Source organism: Truncatella angustata (assembly GCF_020726525.1).
Source record: "Truncatella angustata strain MPI-SDFR-AT-0073 chromosome Unknown BKA67scaffold_8, whole genome shotgun sequence".
NCBI lineage: Eukaryota > Fungi > Ascomycota > Sordariomycetes > Amphisphaeriales > Sporocadaceae > Truncatella > Truncatella angustata.
The window spans coordinates 54,013-72,804 of NW_025763388.1; the positions used below are offsets into that span (position 1 = coordinate 54,013).

Consider the following 18,792-nt stretch of genomic DNA (forward strand, 5'->3'; position numbering starts at 1 on the left):
TTGCATTGTCTCGTCTTGTCTTGTCTTGTCTTGCCTTGCTTCGCCTCTGTTTCTGTCAACTTTCCCATTCGGCGTTGCACAATACCACAAATCTCCTCTCACATTTTTTTGTAACACTCTACTACAACCTTGCGTCCTACCGTGCTCTCCTCGCACTGCTTCCTTACCCCCATGGCACCGTGCTTATGTAGCGACAGGGCCTGCCCAAAGAATGGCAACGACTCATCAACGAGAGCGGCATCCCCGAGAATGCGCAAAGGGAAAACCCCCAGATGATTGCAAATATCGTGACTTTCTATAAAGAGACCACAGAGAAGCCGCATGAGGACCAAGTCTTTGAAAAGTTCCACGATGCTAAAGCCCCAGAACTGCGCACCCCATCAGGAGGAGCGTCGCCTGGCGTCTACGCCCCAAACTCAAACTATGCCGGTATGTCACCTATGCTCAGTCCACCAGCAAGTCCCAGGTTTCCAATAGTGAATAATGAAGGCACCTTCGAGAACCCCCGAGCGCCGCCTCCCGTCCCCGGCGTTAGCATTGGACCATCATCCGGTAGACCGACGCACAAGGACGCCAACCTCATGCCCAGCCGCCCGGCACCGAAGCCCCCGACAGTTCTACCCTCGAGGTCTGCTGCCCCCCCTCAGCAGCACCAGTACCAGCAATCGCACCAGCAACAACAGCAACAGCACTACCCTGCCAAGGACTCGGGAATTGGTATGGCCCACAGCGGCGACGATCTGCCTGCAGTTGCCTATGCTCCTCCCAAGGAACCCGTCCCTATGCTTCCCGAGGAGCACCGAACAAGATCGAGGTCGAATTCGCGTGCCAATGGAAGCGCACCCTACACGCCCGGTGGTAGCCAGCCCTCGCCTGTCGTCCAGCAGGCGTACCAACAACAATTAATGGAGCAGCAGCAGCAACAAGCCATGGCGCAAGCACAGGCTGCGATGAAAGGCCAGCTGAGTCGTTCTGCCAGCCAAAGACAACCTCAGGCTCAACCTGTGCCATCAAATACGCAGAACCAATACGGCCGACCTCCGGAAGCTAGCGCCAACGGTGGAGGTCCCAGGCAACCTCCCGGCATCGGGCCCGCTCCCCAGGCGCGACCACGTCACCGCCAACGACAAAGCGCCACCATCGATGTCACCGCCGCTCTCAAGCGCATCTGTTCAGATGGTGACCCCCGTGAGATCTATCGTGGGTTCACCAAGATTGGGCAGGGTGCTTCGGGCGGCGTGTACACCGGACACGAGCGAGGATCCAACCGTTTGGTAGCTATCAAGCAGATGAACCTCGAACAGCAACCTAAGAAGGACCTCATTATCAACGAGATCCTTGTCATGAAGGACAGTGTCCACCCAAACATTGTCAATTTCATTGACAGTTATCTCTCAACCGGCGAGCTTTGGGTCATTATGGAATACATGGAGGGCGGTAGTCTTACCGACGTCGTCACTTACAACATCATGACGGAAGGTCAAATCGCGTCGGTATGCCGGGAAACGCTCAAAGGCCTACAGCATCTGCACTCCAAGGGCGTCATCCATCGAGACATCAAGTCGGACAACATCCTGCTGTCTCTAGACGGTAACATCAAGCTGAGTGAGTATACCTCCCCTTTGACCGTGCAGGGCCTGGCCTAACAATTGCTAGCCGACTTTGGTTTCTGTGCCCAGATTAACGAGGCGCACAACAAGCGTACCACAATGGTTGGCACACCCTACTGGATGGCTCCCGAAGTTGTGACCAGGAAAGAGTACGGCCGGAAAGTCGACATCTGGTCTCTCGGTATCATGGCCATCGAAATGATTGAGGGCGAACCCCCGTATTTGACAGAGTCTCCTCTCAGAGCTCTGTGGCTCATCGCTACCAACGGTACGCCTCAGATCAAAGAGGAGCAGAATTTGTCTCCAGTCTTCAAGGACTTCCTCTATTTCGCCCTCAAGGTAGATCCAGAGAAGAGAGCTAGTGCCCATGACCTATTGCGAGTACGTACATTCCCTTTCACCGTTGTACTCTATTACAGCACCGTGGCTAACACGCCCATAGCACAACTTCATGAATTCCTGTGTCGACCTGGCATCATTGTCGCCCCTTGTCCGCGCTGCAAGAGAAGCACGCCAGCAAGAGAAGGCTCGTAAGGGCCAATGAACTCCTTCATGATCATGAGAAAGCATGTGTCTGAATACCTATTATCATAGCGGCTTGCGATTTCTTTCTTACGTTTTGAACATCTCCCCACTTTGGATTCAACAATAGAAGACGACATGCTCTTTTGAGGGCGACACAACCCTTGGTAGAGTTGCACGTCCTGTATTATGCGCCATGATGGGGGGCGCCTTGGGGGCTACGAGGAGACGAATACGCTTCAGTGAAGGCCAATTGGGCTCTTCAGTTATCATTGAAGAGAAATACTACCATCAGACGAGAATTTCGTCGGAATGTTTTCAAACAGCTTTGCGGGGGGTGATAGTGTGGGTCAAGCATGACCACATGATGCCATGGCATTGTTCGACGAGCAGCTTGCGGACGGCGCTGGGCTGCACTTGAGGGACAACTTTCATGTTGGCGTTGGCACTTGATCGATAATACACAATGCACTACATCCAAAAAGCCGCTAACCGCCGAAATAAAGGACGACGACTGCTATTCAATGTAACAGACCACCAGGCATGATGATCTGCTTATTTCTCGTGTTCTAGAAGCCTGCTTCTGTGAAGTCAGCTCTGCATGCCCAGACCTTCAGGCTCGTGCAGACTGCGGTCGGGGGGGAAAATCACAGTCGGTCGCAATATCACTAATCGTATGAGTCGTGTAAGTTGCATAGACTGTATGAGTAGAGTGGCTAGCAATAAAATAAATAGCATCAGAATGTTGAGCTAGATCCGGAAACGGAATGTGAATATATCACCCCAATTGAACCCCAATCGAAAGTCTGGACTGATTACCTGCAGTCGTGAAGCCGTGCAAAGGATTGTTGCTACGACCCGTTAGTGACTCATAAGTATTTCTCCATGATATCCTTGACCCTGCCCAGAGGTAAGGCACCGATTTTCCGGTCCTTGTAGCCTACTAGATCTTCCGCCATACACAGAACATTGTATATTGCCTCCTCTGTAGCATCTGCAGCAGCCTCAAATAGACCGTTGATGGAAGTATCATCGATAACCTCCACGTTCAACGGCCTCGGCTTGAAAGGGTCTACCACACGTCTCGTGCTGCTAACTGTCTGTACAGGGATTTCGTTACCGGTCGAAAATGCAAGAAAGATATCGCCGGACGGGTTATGTCCATGGCCGCCGACCCTAGCCAAACCAACTGTGGCCCGCTTCGCGATGCGCTGCAGCTGTGTGGGGTTGAGTGGCGCATCAGTGGCGAGGACGATAATGATGCTGCCATCTTTTCGGTTCTTCTCGCTGTCTAGCTCCTCCATCGCCTTTTTCCTCTGCTCATCCTGTTTGGCAGCCTCGGCTTCCTCCTCCGCAAGGATTCGGCCGATCGGGACACCTCCAATCCTCAGATGCGGCTTCTTGCCATAGTTGGCTTGAACTAAAACCCCGACCGTATATTCCTTCTTGTTGCCCTCCGTGTCCACGCCCTCGACAATTCTGCTCGCACTTCCTGTGCCGCCCTTGAAATAATGACAGATCATACCCGTTCCACCGCCGACGTTGCCTTCCTTCACCTGCTCACTGCTCACGTTCTGGAGGCCGTGGACAATGTGTTCTGGCTTGACGGCGAATGAAGCAATGTCGTTCAAGTAACCGTCGAATGTCTCCCCGACGACAGGGAGCAAGAACCAGTCAATGTTCCCACTAGTGCTCTTGCCGACTGCATACCGATAAATGCCCTCGTAAGCGGCGCCTACACTGAACGAGTTGGTTAGGATGATGGGAGAGTGCAGCAGTCCTGTCTCGTGGATCCAGTGCGAGCCAGTCATCTCGCCGGACCCGTTGAAGGTGAACATGCCAGCGTAGCACGCGCTGTTGAACCACGAGTCCCGCGGGGTGATACAGGTCACACCCGTGTTTGTGCCAGCTGGGGAGAAGAGCTCCTGTGTGTGCACCTTGACGCCAGGGACATCTGTGAGGGAGTTCAGGGGCCCGGTGCTGTAGTCACCAAGGAACAGCTTGGGGAGCAGGGCGCGGATGCGCAGCCGCGGCTCCTGCTCCTGGGAGGCGGGTTGTGAGGCGGTGGAGCTCGACATGGTGAAGGGATCTTCCGTGGCTGTCGAGACAGGATTTGTTGGTGTAGAATTCCCGACTTGAACAGCATAGTCCGTCTTGTTAGGGAAGAATATATATATTCATAATCATTCGCTTGCTGAACCCCCCCCCCCCCCCCCCCCCCCCCCCATCTCATCTCACGTCCCCGCTAGGTCGACATACGGAGTTCGGAGCTCTGTTTACTCATCCATTCAAATCAAGCCGGGATTGTGTGGCTAACTGGCGAATCATATGGATTCAGTTGTGAGATGCTATCCTCTATAGCTTGTCAGGCGTAATATAGGGTTCTGCCAATCTCGCCTGATTCATCATCTGGTTGGAGGACATCGATCAACGTGCTGGCTTAGTGAGCTGACCGCTAATAAAAGAAATTACGAATGCTGCAGTCATTGATGAGGTCTTCCTAAATGGCAGCCTTAGATTGGGTCACGTTCCAGTATACGGAGTGCCGGGATCGAGCGGGTGTTGAGGACATGTGCATTATCATGAATAGGTCTCCACCATGAAAACTGCTTTGGGAAGGGGGACCTTTTGTCTCGTAGTGATGGGGTACCATTACGGAGTAGTCCAGTTCCGCATTACATACCGCCGCAATTGATGGTGGAGTGCCGAGGGTACGGATTCCATGGGTACAGAACCAGCACCGCCTCTCCCCTCATTGCGCTACCCCACAAGATCCCCAAAATGCGCCAAGCTCCCTAAGCCGGCTCACCACTTGAGGATAGCCGCGGGTTGGAGGCGTGTTCTCTCCCCTCATTGCAGGGTGTTTGGATTTATGGAGACTTGAAGTCAACATATGGCATCATGACTGTTTCCGTGTCATAGAAAAATCTGTACAGTAACCTCTTCCTGAGGAATATAGCCGCAATGGTCGCCGTGATAAGAGCAGTACCCAGTGTAAGCCCCTCTCTACTTATGACCACGTTTAGAGACGAAACAATCCTGACAAAGCCAAAGGCCGCTACCAGGGCGGCGAGTCTGTTGAGAACAGTACAGTACACCCACCCGCCCAATTGTCCATGCCACTCAAACCCAGGACACCATCATCACCATGCGAAGCCTCAGGTAGATAGGTATGCACAGCACCAGTCGCAGCGGAGGTTTGCATCGGTGCTGGACTCGTCTCAGCAGACAGAATATGCGTTCGAGATGGCTGCATCATCGATACGCTTTGGACCTGGAGTTACCAAGGAGGTCGGCATGGACTTTAAGAACATGGGCGCCAAGAAAGTCTGTGTCGTGACGGACTCTACTGTGAGGCAGTTAACTGCCATGAAGCAAGTAGAGGAGGCCCTCACAGCTGAGGGTATTGCATATGAGGTTTTCGATAGAGTCAGGGTTGAGCCAAAGGACAGCTCGTACGTCTTCATATTTATTTTTACCATACATACTTTGCAGTCTAACGTTGCCATCAGGATCAAGGAAGCTATTGCTTTTGCCAAGCCATACAGCCCGGATGCCTTCCTGGCAGTTGGCGGTGGATCGGTCATCGATACTGCCAAGCTCATGAATCTTTACACTGAGTACCCAGAGGCCGACTTCCTGGACTTTGTGAACGCTCCACTTGGCAATGGACGTCCGATTGATAAAAAGCTCAAGCCTCTGATTGCTGTCCCAACCACTGCCGGAACCGGATCTGAGACAACTGGAACAGCAATCTTCGACCTGGTGTCTAAGAGGGCAAAGACAGGTATTGCGCATCGTAATTTGAAGCCGACGCTGGGGATATGCGATCCTTTGAACACCAGAACCATGCCAGCAGCCGTGAAGGCGTCTTCCGGTCTGGATGTACTCTGCCACTCCCTCGAGTCATGGACCGCCATTCCATACACCCAGAGAACACCAAGACCTACTAATCCCATCTTGAGACCTGCATACCAAGGCGCAAACCCAATCAGCGACATCTTTTCGCTCAGCGCACTAAGAGCCACTGTCAAATACCTTCCGCGGGCAGTCAGAGACCCGGAAGACTACGAAGCCCAGAGCGAAATGCTTCTTGCTGCGACTCTAGCAGGCGTCGGGTTCGGTAACGCGGGCGTGCACCTGTGCCATGGAATGTCTTACCCGATATCAGGACAGAATCCAGGTTACAAGCACAGTGGCTACGAGGTCGACACACCTATCATCCCCCACGGTGTTTCGGTTGCCGTATCTGCGCCGGCTGTGTTCAGATTCACTGCTGCTTCGAACCCGGAGCGCCACCTGCAAGCTGCCGAGGCTTTTGGTGTGGATATTTCAAATGTCAAGCGCGAGGACGCCGGCGCAGTGCTGGCGGATGCCATCACAAAGTTCCTGGCGGAGCTTGGGGACCAACCGAAAGGATTGAAAGATTTAGGTTTTGACAATAGCCATATCGATGCGCTCGTCGAGGGCACAATACCACAGGCCAGGGTGTTGATGCTTGCGCCAGGTCTGCAGACGGAGTTAGAAAAGGAGAGAGAGCAGTTGAGAAATTTGTTCGAGGCTGCCATGACACATTAAATAGGCACATGAACAGATGGGTACAATACACACAGTCACTTGATGGTTTCTAGAATCTGTGAAATATATCACATGTTACGAATATGATCTGATAATAACGAATATATTCACAAAACCTAACCTAGGTAACTACAAAATGCTGGTTTGCGTTATCACGGGTTCCAGCACCATGGCCTCATTACCGACTGGATCCAAATCATGTAGATGGGGCCTTGTAAGAAGATTGTCGATAGGTTTTCTATTTATCAATTTAACCGAACGCCATACGCTCAATCTTCGCTTCCATGGATGCATGTCGTGTAAGTGAGGATATTCGGAAGATCAACCTATTCAGCCTATCGTCCCATAAAATTCCATGGTAGATACACACCGACTAGACCGCGTTCTGCATTGATGGATCAACGGTTCACCCTAGATATCCGACACATGTGTAACAAAGTAGTCAAAGCAAACGCTGACCATTAGTGATTACGGCCCGTTTCAACCCACTTGCTCTTTCATATTGTGCTTGAATAGCGAAACAATACCGGGTCAAATAGATCTAGCACTTTCCATTCAATCAATTGAGTATGAGATACAGTTTCGTGGCTGGTTCCATCGATGCTTGTGGCATGGTGCAGCTCCACTCGACCCTCCTCTGGATCGAACAGGAGTATGTTGACGTACGCAAAGATCTTCAATATGCAGTATTATAAGCAAAGTTCTAGCTCTACCCGGCCTGAAGGGATTCTTTTGAGAAGTGGCAATATCTGAGCAGAAGTTCAATGACACGGAAGTACAAAGTTAACGCATTTCCCATCCATCGCGACCACCAGCCTCCTCAGTCTCTCGGCGACTAAATTTTGGAACTAGGCAGCCGATATGAACATCGATACTCAGTTCAGTAATGCATCCATCGTTCTTCTATCGGTTTCCTTGGCGATTACGGGTGCAATAACCGTTATGCGCCGGATCCTCTGGCTGTTGTTATCAATGCTCTTGTCGTGTTCGGCAGTACCTTGCTTCGGGCTTGGCCGTTTCCTCAGCCTTTGCGTGACAGAATTCTTTGGGTACTGGATCGAAAGAAACGAATAGAGCAATTAAGATGCCATCGATTACCATGCTTGCGAGGTAGAAGGTTATCAAGGACAAGACGCATGACGAGATACATGGGCCACAAACTTCAACTCGAAACTGCAGCTGCCTCGTTTTTGACAGGTATTGTTATTGGATATCTCTGTATCGATACCACCATTGATAGGATGGAGTATCAACTGTAACTCAGCAGTCATCGGTAATATTTTTAGATCTGATACTCCTTTCCATAATAATCTCGAAGTCACGCCCAAACCGTGTATTGCCAGTGATAGACAGGAATAGACACATTGTGTGAGAGCTCTCCCAGTCTCATCGTAGAAGTAAAAAAAATTGCTGGGAATTTGTTGGGTTTTAGGACTGGGAGGGTCGATCCAAGTATGGTGGGGATATTGGCTTTAGCATTTAAAACTTATGTCGGATCCCTGATCACTGTGAAGAAGCCACGTGAAAACTCAAGTATCTCGTGAGGCCACTTCAGCCACGGTGACCATACAGGACCGAGTGATTTTGTCACAAGCTCGATAATATGCTTCCCGCTGTCCCCCACAAGCCAGAGGTCTCGGTGATAGCAGTGAATCATAGCTCCGTAGTGCGCAAATATCACCAAGGCTTCGGGTCGTCGCGCGATCAAAAGCTCGGTGTAGTCTGGCTTGACCATGGACAGCCATACGGTGACCCATGGCGCTGGGCCAGGAAATGATGGTCGGTTTTTGTATCCATCAATGACAGTCTGCAACAAATCGATGGCTCTTGTATATGCCTCCATAGCGGAATCGTCAAGGCTTCCTCGGGAGATCATTTCTCGGATGGACTGACATTCTAGCCCGGCGCCTTTTGACGTACTGAGGTTCCATCCCCAAACGAGAAAGGGTTGCAAATGAGAGTTAAGGAGAAACTGTCTATACTCATCAAAAATCGGCCTGACGCCACGATACACCTTTACTGATGTGAGCGTCGACTGGGTAACTGAGTATAGGTCCGAATAGACTGACCTTAAGATAACCAACAAAAGCATCAAGAAAGGAACCTAAATCTGCGTGTTGCAACGCGATAGTGTCTGAAAGTAAATGGGTGCCTAGGAGGCTGGAGAAAAGGAAGGTGGCGATGATAGTACCAGGCTTTGGCTCCTGAAGAGATGCACTGAATAGAGTCAAGGCTCTCGTTTGAAGCAAAGTAGCTTGGTCTGCATAAAACTTTGGTTTCGGCGCCGTTTCTGTTAGACTGAGATGCTTTGCTGCGAAAGCAAGAATTTCATGCATCAGGTAAGTACCTGCAAAGGCTGCCTGGTGATAGTTCTTGAGATAGTCACGACAAAGTTCGGGGTCCTTACCGACGAACAGAGGGTTGATGATGTCGTTGAAATGGTTGAAAAGCTCGATATGAGTCATATTTACCAGACTATCCGTGTTGTTGCTGGTGAGATGGCCACCCAACACGGCCTGGTTGGGAGCATCCTGAGCTTGACTGGTGGGCGGAGAGGCGGAATTCGACTCCGCTAGATGTACGTCGTCCCCATGTGAATCTGAGGCAGCCTTGTTAAGATTAGAATGAATTGGCTGATCTTGATAGGAACACTACACCATTCGGCGTCAGTAAATGCTTCTCAAGAATGGGTCCGGAAAGGGTGGTCTTCGGGAATATTGTGAAACAGTCATAAAGGACTAAATGGCCTTGATGGGGAGTACATATATGCTCAATGAACACGTTGAAACTGGTAGGAAACAATCCCAGCATTTGCTTACTGGGCGATCTGCCTGTGAGCAGTTGATGCACGCGGGGCGTCGTTGATCGCACTGGCAAAGTCTATTAGTGAGACTCTTGGACGGTGAAGCTTGCTCATACTCGGATATGCCGCCGACGGCATTCGTCACATTTGGTTCCCTTTCGGGACTTCTTATGAGATCTTCGTAGCATTGTGGTGAGTCTCATGCACTGGACTGCCGCATGCAATACGCGTAAAGGTAAAGAGGGCAAGAATACGTGGCTCTATACGGAACTCTTGGTGGTGACGTCAAATCAAAGACCCCTGCAACTCAAGGCAAGAAGTGAGGTCTGCCTTGATAGCAAAATATATTCTGTCCTGTTTTAGCGAACCCAATAACTAATGTATCAACAGCGACCGCGTCTAGTAACGATGTAGGTGGAGAATAGTCTAAGGTTAGGTTAGTCTAGGCTTGTTCCTGACAGAATCAACGCATCGCCTGCGAAGCGGCCGCTAGCACTATTTAGTCATGTACGGCTTGTGCTGCAGTGGTGCATATATAACTGTAGCGTCCTCGGTCATGCTGCAGGAGAACTGGCGCCATGATCACGAATCATCCTAAGTAATGTTATAGTCTTTCGGCGAGACATGCAGAATGGGGGAATTTCAGCGACAATTTTTTGGTGTTTACTCTATTTCCCAACTTCAAGGAATGCAACATATCTAGTCTAGAGGGAAGCAGCCACAAAGGCTTGCGTTTCAAGTATTGATAAAACATTCGATTTTGTCTAGACGCACAGTCTCGCTAAGCTATGTATAAACCAAGTCAAGTCTAGTAAACCTCGAGCACGTATCGGCCCTCCTCCTTGAGCCTCTCGATTTCCTTCTTCGCGTCGACCTTCTTGCCACTCGTCTTGGCTTCTGTCGCAATAGCCTCTTCAAGCACTTCTGTCACGTCGGGCACAGGCCAAGTAGGACCGCAGAGGTAAAAGGAACCTCCGTCAGCAATATATGCCTTAACGATCTGAGCCATGGACTGGCGCATGCGGTCTTGAATGTAGATCTTCTGTGGCTGATCACGCGAAAACGCGGCGCCAAGGTGCGTGATGACACCGGCATCCAGGTAGGCTTCCCACTCCTCGCCGTAAAGGTACTCCTCCCGCTTGTGCCGAGAACCGAGGTATAGAAGGATGTCACCAATCTTCTTGCCTTGGGCCTTCTGCATGGCGCGGTATTGAATAAAGGCGCGGAAAGGCGCCAAACCCGTACCGAGACCAGCCATGATGAGCGGCGCGTCGTCGCGAGTGGGCAACTTCATAACCGAGGGCTTGACGGATGCGGTTACTTGTGTACCAACTGGAAGTTGGCTGAGGTAGCGAGTGGCTTGACCATATCGCTGGCGGCCCTTGGGGTCGACCCAGTCGACGACAACGATCATGAGAGCAACTGCGTTTGGCGTCACAGCCTGGGCAGAAGCAATGGAGTACTCACGGCGCTTTAGAGGACCAACAAGGCGGACGATGTCGGTGAAAGAGAGCTTGGCAGATGTGAACTCTTCCAAGATGTCGGCGTACGTGATGGTGTCCTCTTCGCTGCGCTTCTTGAACTCGTCAGCACCCTCCTGAGCGCCAAGGACAGCCAGCTTCTTCTTCTCTATCTCATCGGTGGCGAGCTCCGATAATGCCTCGTAGAAGCGCTTGGGTGGCTTGCCAAAGATGTCGATGTTCTGCTGAAGAGCCTGGAATGCGGTGCGCGACTCCACAAAACCGGCCTCTCGGGCGGGGATATGGACAAGCTGGTCACCATTGAGGCCGTACGACTCAATGAACTGCTGGACCAGTTCTGGATCGTTGTCGGCATGAATACCGAGTGCCTCGCCAATCTTGTAGGTAAGTCCGGAGTTGCCAAGGTCAAATTCAATGTGGAAGATGTTACGATCATATGTACCAGGGGTCAACCGGCGGTTCTCTTTGACGGTAATGGTGTGAGTCGTAACGGTCTGCTCTGGGCGAAGGCTGACTTGGGTTCCGTAGGCCTCCTTAAAAACAACACCCTTTGCGGCTGTTTGCCAGTCGCTGACAGCAGGCTCTGGTTCGGATTCCTCCTTCTCGAATGGCACAAAGCTGTTGATCTTTAGGGCGACAGGCAAGGGCGAAGAGGTGGTCTCCTCGACAGCCTCTGGAAGATCAACCTTGCTCAAAGACTTATCGAGAGCAGCAGCGCTCTCCTCAAACGTAGGTGAGTTGCCTTCAATTGCAATAAGCTTCTGGAGGACCTCAGGCTTCATGTCAGGTTTGGCGACCTTGAGGAAGGCAAGCTCAATCAGAAGCCTCTCAAACCTGCCAGCGTCTTCATGTGCCGTAGAGTCGAGGACGTAAAATTCGATGTCACGCTCCTTGATGTCTTTGCGAACGGCAGCAGGAATGCGCTTCTCAATTTCATCGACCTTGAAGTTGAGCAGTCTGACGATAAGCTTGCCGCCAGTCTTAACACTTTGGGAGGATGCAACCTCCTTCAGCAACTTCTCTTCATTGACGAAGACGGCATCAGCTTCTTCAACGGCATAAGGGGCATCAATTGACTTCTGAGAAGTGCGGATGTCCGTTCGGATGAGACCCCCCTGCAGCAAGTTGTCGTAAGACTCGCTTGCATAGACATTGCTGGCCGAGTCGCGAGAAAGGAGTCCACCAATGACTGTTGGCGCATGTACAGACACGGAATTATCAACGTCCAAGAAGACGTATTGCCCAACGCCCTCGAGTTGTGGGACTTCGAAGCTGACCTCGGCCGAAGCATCCTTGGTAATGAATTTGGACAGGACAGAAGCAAAACTGGTTGGTGTGAAAACTTCAGAGGCCGGGTACTTCATGTCAACCACTGACGGAGCGGAGGCCCACTTGTCGGCGAAAGATACAGCCGTGAGGACATCTGCGTAAAGTGCCGACTGAACCGAAACATCGGCGACAGCAGTAGCATTGCTGACCTGGCCAAGAACTGCAATGTTCTTGACAGTCTCAGGGAGGACATTGAGGAAAGCTTCCTCCACAAAAGGCCGGTACACGCGAACACTAATGGCGCCCACCTTGATACCCTTGGAGGCGAGGACCTCGACGATCTGCTTGGCAAGCTGAGACTCGACACTGCCAAAAACAACGAAGACCGTTTCGGCTGCCTTGTCTCCAATATACTCGAATAGCTCATAGTCAGTGCCAAGTTCGCCATTGAAGGCCTTCAATAGTTCAGCGACTTTGCCGGCTTCATCGAGACGCTTGTTCAAGTTGTCTGCAGCCTTTGAGATCTTGTTGTAGACGTCTGCGATCCCGCTCTCACTGAGCGCGTCGATGACACGCAATGTCTCGCGAGATGCTCGGACGCCGTCGTAGATGTGAAGGGTAGGGAGCAACTTGGCCATCAAGGTTGCGAACAGAGAAATGTGTTGAGCCTCGTAGGCAGAAGTGCTCGAGACCAGACCCAGTCCCAGGTCCTCAGCGACTTGCAAGGCAGTGCCATATTCGCTGACAAGCCCGGCATCAGAGGAATAGTCTGCTGCGGCAATGTGGGCGACAAAAGGGCTGGCAACTCCGTAAAGAAGTGCGAGCTGATCCAAAGACGAGCGCAAGTGGCGCAGACTCAAGGAAGGTGCCAACAGAGTCTGGGGGATGTGCCTCTTACTCAAGTCGAAATCCTTGGAGAAGATGTAACCAAGAGCAAATGCGCCAGCGCCTGTACGGGTCTGCAGAGGCAACACATTGGTGGGGTAACCGTGTATGTTCTTTTCCCCGGCTTCGGCCCAATGCTTCACGGCAACGTCGAGGTCGAAGGTTTCGGGGGAGTAGGAAAAGATCTTGTCGGAAAGCTTGTAGGCAACCTGTTGGACAAGTAGTTGACCTGTGACATATGTAGGTCCGGAGATCGAGTCTAGTGACACAAGCTGGCCGAACGGCAGACTGGAGGACTGCTTTGTGAATTGCTCGCGGTCGTTCTTCGCATCAGTCATGGTGACATCCGCGCCACCGCTGCTCTCCTGCTGCTTCAATTGCATTGTGTATATATGTGTATATATACCAGTCGAGGACCGGTCCTAGACCCTGAGACTGCAAACAACGCTGAGCAGAACAACACAATCAAATGAATGGAATTAAGAGGTAGAGAGGGAGAGAGGAATAGTTCCAAGATCAGGAAGATGTCTTGAAAGAATAACAAATAGCAAGGACCGATCAGACAGCCACGGTTCTCGTGTTGGGGAAGTTGTTGTGTCTGCAGAGCAAGCAACCCGGGCGCAACGACGAATCATAAAAATTACAAAAGTCACCTACCTCACCCACCGATGACCGGCAGAGAGATGTCAGTCCACGGTATTGCGCCATCTTTGCCGACCGTCATTGCGGGTGTCGGGCAGGGAAATGTTGAAGTTTTGCTCTGAAATGCGCCAGTTGAGCTTCCGGCCGTCTTGAGAACGATCACGCAATCGCACGCTAATCCGTGTTTGGTTTTGCTAAAAAAAGTAAGGTGTCGCCTCATAGCTCCGCCATTGAAAATTCTGGTCAGTGCAAAAGCCCAAGGGACTGGCTGGCATTTTAACCCCGAATTATCTCCTGCAGTGTCGCATGCAAACATGCTTTGCATATTCGGATCTTGGACTCACCATTAACCCTTGTTTCTCGGCGAGGCTAGCTTATTAGATATTCTGGACGTGTCTGTCTATACTCATTTCAATGCTGCAGATGCCACGTCCTTGGAGCTGACATTGGGCCAGAAGCCCTCTTCCAATCGCAAAACCTGTTTCCATATGTCCAGAGCGATGTCTTCGTGGTCGCTGTCATCGTGTGCCACGGCATAATCGTCCAGGCAGGCCTGGATTTCCCTTACAAACGCTACGAACTCGTTTGAGGTCCAGTTTGGGATGAACTCGTTCCTCAATGCTCCTCCGTCCAGATCCTCCTCCCCCTCCTGCTGGATGTCCTGGCTACGACCCTGTTCTTTGGCATAAGTCCAAGCGTCCAAATAGACCTTTTCGGTAGCCCATAGCAGTACCAGGCCGTCAAATAGTGACCTGCTCGTATCTATTCCAGCATTTGGGCCACTAAAAGAGTCGAACAAATGCACATATTCCGCGGTGACCGTGTTGGGACCAAACTCACGGCGTGGAGTGGCGTCGATTTGGTCTTCCACCGAACATGCTAAATCCAAGTGATACTTGTCCGCCATTTCCTCGAAGAATGCCAGCTCCCTTGTAATGCCCTCCAATGCTTCGGTCAGAACGCTCAATACGCGCCACTCCACTGTCCCCACAGACGGCTGAGTGATGGGCAGCCTCACACGAGATAGAAGACCTCCAATAAAACGCACGTAAGCTTGGGCGTAGAGCCGATCCTGGGACAGCCATTGAGAGAGGACGAGGGGTGATAATCGACCCTGGCCAGCCCACCTGAGGAAAGCAGATTGTGTCGCACGAATGTACTGCGTTGTTGTCTCAGGATGAGAGAGAAGCCGCGAGCTTAGAGACGGTTGCAACGACATGATTGAAGCGTGGCTTTTAGTTCTAGTATACTGAAAGTGCCAAGAAGAAACCATAGAGATTAAGACAAGCGTATCGACGATATAATCGATGCGGCGAGCGACATGAAGAAAGTTATCTCAACGCATGAAGACAATGTTTGCTGCGGTGCTATTATGAATTCGTGATCTTTGGCAGAAAGACGGTGGACCATTGGTTTATTAGTGTAGCTTCACTTATACCGAAAGACTTCTTCTCTTCCGGGTGCCCCTCATCAGCGACACTGTGCAGTCCGTTGTGCTGGGAGTACGGAGTACTAACGTTGAAAAGTATGGGTGAGGGGCTCCCCCGCTCACACGATAGCGTAAACCCCACGAACGTATCCATGACATGACACAAGACACAATACCAACGTGTTGGAGGTGAAAATGATCCGTTCTGCATTTTCGACCATCTACGACTGTCTTACTCAACCTCCCGAGAATACTTACTGAAAATGGCACCAATTGTCAAGGTAGCTCTTGTGCAGCTAAACCCAAAGGTCAGTTTCCTCGATGAATAAGAACCACGATATGATACCCGAAAGACTGCTTTGCCCCTCCTTTACCGGGTCTCCATCCCCACTACGTCATTTGCGTATTCTCAAACTCAATGCGCCATTGTGAGGTGTTGGTGATGGTAGGAAAGGCTGTGCAGGAAAAGTGAGCTCATTTGGGTATGAACGGAGACCTGATAGCAGTGGCTGACCAGCCCACGGATAGGCCATTGCGCCAGCCGAGAACTTCGCCAAGGCCGAATCATTTATTAGAGATGCTGCATCTCAGGGGGCCCAATTAGCTGTGCTTCCAGAGTACCATCTCACGTCCTGGGTGCCAGATGATCCCAGCTTCAAGCAATCGTGTGTCGATTCCCAGAAGTACCTCGTCAAGTATCAAGAGCTGGCAAAGGAGCTCAGCATCTGCATCGTACCTGGTACGATTGTGGAATCAGCGAAGGATAACGACGAGGATGCCCTACTCAACGTCGCATATTTTGTATCGTCCGACGGCACAATAGCCGGTCGATACCAGAAGAAGAATCTCTGGCATCCTGAACGTCATCATCTCGTCTCGTCGGCACATGAACCGCACGAAGCTTTTGATACCCCACTTGGCCGAGTCGGGATGCTCGTCTGTTGGGATCTCGCATTCCCTGAAGGCTTCCGGGAACTCATCTCAGATGGTGCGAACATGATCGTAGTGCCCTCCTTCTGGACCATGAAGGATGTCACAGACGAGGCTTACGCACTGAACTCCGATGGCGAAGCTGTGTTCCTCAACAGCACGGTTGTGACCAGAGCCTACGAGAACACCTGCGCCGTTGTATTCGTGAACGCGGGTGGCCCAGCAGAAAGGGGCGAGAAGACTAACTACGCAGGACTAAGCCAGGTAGCAGCACCCCATGTGGGCTCTCTTGGTCGCATGGGCAGAGCCGAAGGAATGAATATCGTGGATCTGGACCTGGACATTCTCAGGATCGCCGAAGACAACTACAAAGTACGCGAAGACATGCAGCGCGAGGGTTGGCACTATGCATACACACGGATCAGAGAAGGTGGGAAGCTATGAATGGATTGAGAAATGTTCTTGGACTATGACGTTATTGTGGTGGTCAAACCAAAGCTGAATCAAGTGGCGTAACTATCGGGTAACCATTTTTGACGATGCTGGCGAAACAAAGAGCTATAATACATCGTTCCCGCCTCAAGGGAGTCATTTTCATCTATAAATTACTGCTCCCACGACCTACAACAGACATACTACGCGATGGATGACACCTGTGTCAAGTGTATTGACGAGTAGCCATAGATATTTCAGCTCCCTCTACGAGTCTTGCAGCTCTGACTACTGTCTTCACTCCACCGCCATCTTGCATCGGCCGATATGCTGTCTTCATTGGCAGTCCGACACCCATTGGCGGCAAACCAAGCACGAGCACCCCAAGTAGTGGCTGGATTGACCCTGCATTCACGACGTGTCATCCTTCTCAATACACTGATACATATCCAACATTCAGCCCGGGTGTGTGCCCTGCTGGCATGAGCTTAGTGGCATCAAGTTTCGACGTCGATAATGCAAGCACGGTATGGGGCGGCGCTTGTTGTGAAAGGTCGGTATTCGACATGCCTGACCGAATGGGTCTAATGCTTACATGACATAGTGGCTTCTCTCAATTCGACACGACGTACCTGTGTACATCCTCCGTGACTACACCTACGAGATTCCTTCTGGACCCCGATATTTCGACTGCTGATGTCTACACGACTCTATCGAATCTGATCATCGAGCACGATCAGTTATCAGTACTTTGGGAGGAGACAGATCTACCCGTCCTTCCAAGCGAAGTTGCGAGTCACTATGCTTCTGTAATGGGCATTTCAGTATCGACACCAAGTACAACTGCAATCGCGAGCACTACAAATACAACTCAGTCACCTGGGACCGTTAGTGCATCTGAAGGAACATCAAGTCAGATACAAACGGGGATGACAAGTATGAGTGTGGGGCCGGTAACAGCAAAAACATCAACGACGGCGAGGACATCGCGGTGGCTGAACTCGACAGAAACACAGATATTAAGCTCAACCACAACTTCGTCTGCTTCGACAGCGGCGGCCATATTGTTGTGGGGGGTCATGTGGTTAACTACCACGAGACTCATCATTTTCCTCTCCTGTTAGCTCTTAAAGAGAGTCTTGAACCTATTCGTACCAGTAGTCGTTCTATCGGGATACCCTGTGTTAAATATTATAACTTCTTGTCACATATCTAAGCAACCCGAACCTAGGCCAAATTGTATGTTCACAATTTCCCCAAACCTTGCATGAATCAAACCATGTTCAGATCACATACAAGACGATATACCTAATTATCATGTCGCCTGGCTAGGAATCATAAGCTTTCTTGAGGCCTGATGTTATGAACTTGCAAAATTGGATCCCCTTCTTCGTGGAAGGGGGAGCTGAATGTAGGTTAGACTAGTATTCCACAAGAGAAAGAGGCAAGGCTTTTGTAAGAGTCTTGAGAACTTCTTGAGGTACTGTTGCAACAGACTCCTTACCTTTCACTAGAGAACAATAGCGAACACGTCGCGTTTGCTGATCATAGCATGATCGCGTTTTCTTTACCAAAATGAGACCTGAGCACACAGCTACCAGGATTTTCATGAGCTTGAGTATTGCTCAAACTCACCGAAGAACGTGCGTCAAAATCAGACAATGCTCCTCCTAAAATGGGTTATTAGGGGCATGGGATCTCTTCGAGATATTTGTTGGTAGACAAATGAGTTGTCCGTGAAGTAGTTATTACCAAAGAATAGTTTGACCTGATAATACTGGGAAGTTGTGGTCCAGAATTAAAGCTGTGACACGGAATACTTGAGACCATACGGCCTGGGATCGTCTCCCGACGTTATTTTGACTTCAGCTGTCTGGTTCGCTAATCATCTCAAGTAGTTGGTCTTTGCTCATGTTATCGACAGCCTGAAATTTCATGAAGATGCTGTTTGACCTGAAATTATTGTGGTATATAATCTTAATATGTTTGTATTACAACATACCCTTGACGATATGAATGCAAACACTTTTGAAATTCGCAACATCCTCTTCGTCTCTGTCATTTTGTCAAATTCGCCAAGAGTGGACGTTGTCTCTCTAGACATGACATAGATGTCACCCGCCGGGGCCATCTAGCCAAAATGCCCCCAACCCACAACGTTGTACTTGGCTCATAGGCGCTCCGCGGATGATTCATCTTCCAAGTATTATA

General features: G+C 50.7%; 6 protein-coding genes across 6 annotated transcripts; 3 read left to right on the forward strand and 3 right to left on the reverse strand.

The window, feature by feature from the left end:
• The first annotated feature begins 38 nt into the window (after window positions 1-38).
• Window positions 39-2,241, forward strand: BKA67DRAFT_383879 (kinase-like domain-containing protein). Its single transcript, XM_046096568.1, has 4 exons — window positions 39-141; window positions 198-1,605; window positions 1,657-1,991; window positions 2,053-2,241. Exons 2-4 carry the CDS (start codon window positions 273-275, stop codon window positions 2,152-2,154), a joined length of 1,770 nt encoding a protein of 589 aa, XP_045953831.1. The 5' UTR covers window positions 39-141; window positions 198-272; the 3' UTR covers window positions 2,155-2,241.
• Window positions 2,242-2,617: 376 nt separating this feature from the next.
• On the reverse strand, window positions 2,618-4,336 carry BKA67DRAFT_383820 (peptidase family S58-domain-containing protein). The gene has a single exon (XM_046096567.1). It carries the CDS (start codon window positions 4,208-4,210, stop codon window positions 3,002-3,004), a length of 1,209 nt encoding a protein of 402 aa, XP_045953832.1. The 5' UTR covers window positions 4,211-4,336; the 3' UTR covers window positions 2,618-3,001.
• Window positions 4,337-4,959: 623 nt separating this feature from the next.
• BKA67DRAFT_577138 (iron-containing alcohol dehydrogenase-domain containing protein) lies at window positions 4,960-6,812 on the forward strand. Its single transcript, XM_046103615.1, has 3 exons — window positions 4,960-5,126; window positions 5,187-5,587; window positions 5,645-6,812. The coding sequence occupies exons 1-3, from the start codon at window positions 5,097-5,099 to the stop codon at window positions 6,708-6,710; spliced, it is 1,497 nt and encodes a 498-aa protein (XP_045953833.1). The 5' UTR covers window positions 4,960-5,096; the 3' UTR covers window positions 6,711-6,812.
• A 1,384-nt stretch (window positions 6,813-8,196) lies between these two features.
• On the reverse strand, window positions 8,197-13,531 carry BKA67DRAFT_662124 (uncharacterized protein; the record flags this gene model as incomplete). The annotated part of the gene is made up of 3 exons (XM_046107942.1): window positions 8,197-8,724; window positions 8,780-9,319; window positions 10,331-13,531. 3 exons carry the CDS (start codon window positions 13,529-13,531, stop codon window positions 8,197-8,199), a joined length of 4,269 nt encoding a protein of 1,422 aa, XP_045953834.1.
• Window positions 13,532-14,196: 665 nt separating this feature from the next.
• On the reverse strand, window positions 14,197-15,009 carry BKA67DRAFT_662125 (uncharacterized protein; the record flags this gene model as incomplete). Its single annotated transcript, XM_046107943.1, has 1 exon — window positions 14,197-15,009. One exon carries the CDS (start codon window positions 15,007-15,009, stop codon window positions 14,197-14,199), a length of 813 nt encoding a protein of 270 aa, XP_045953835.1.
• A 473-nt stretch (window positions 15,010-15,482) lies between these two features.
• On the forward strand, window positions 15,483-16,593 carry BKA67DRAFT_594446 (putative hydrolase, carbon-nitrogen family; the record flags this gene model as incomplete). The annotated part of the gene is made up of 2 exons (XM_046105051.1): window positions 15,483-15,527; window positions 15,748-16,593. The coding sequence occupies 2 exons, from the start codon at window positions 15,483-15,485 to the stop codon at window positions 16,591-16,593; spliced, it is 891 nt and encodes a 296-aa protein (XP_045953836.1).
• Between the last annotated feature and the right edge of the window lie 2,199 nt (window positions 16,594-18,792).

What these genes read in the sequence shown, in the direction of transcription:
- BKA67DRAFT_383820 (XM_046096567.1), bottom strand. Translation starts at nt 4,210, where the DNA reads ATGTCGAGCTCCACCGCCTCACAACCCGCCTCCCAGGAGCAGGAGCCG.
- BKA67DRAFT_577138 (XM_046103615.1), top strand. Translation starts at nt 5,097, where the DNA reads ATGGTCGCCGTGATAAGAGCAGTACCCAGT. An exon ending in TGATAAGAGCAGTACCCAGT is followed by an intron (nt 5,127 to 5,186) that starts GTAAGCCCCTCT and finishes ACAAAGCCAAAG; the next exon opens with GCCGCTACCAGGGCGGCGAG. An exon ending in GTTGAGCCAAAGGACAGCTC is followed by an intron (nt 5,588 to 5,644) that starts GTACGTCTTCAT and finishes CGTTGCCATCAG; the next exon opens with GATCAAGGAAGCTATTGCTT.
- BKA67DRAFT_383879 (XM_046096568.1), top strand. Translation starts at nt 273, where the DNA reads ATGATTGCAAATATCGTGACTTTCTATAAAGAGACCACAGAGAAGCCG. An exon ending in AGACGGTAACATCAAGCTGA is followed by an intron (nt 1,606 to 1,656) that starts GTGAGTATACCT and finishes AACAATTGCTAG; the next exon opens with CCGACTTTGGTTTCTGTGCC. An exon ending in GTGCCCATGACCTATTGCGA is followed by an intron (nt 1,992 to 2,052) that starts GTACGTACATTC and finishes ACACGCCCATAG; the next exon opens with CACAACTTCATGAATTCCTG.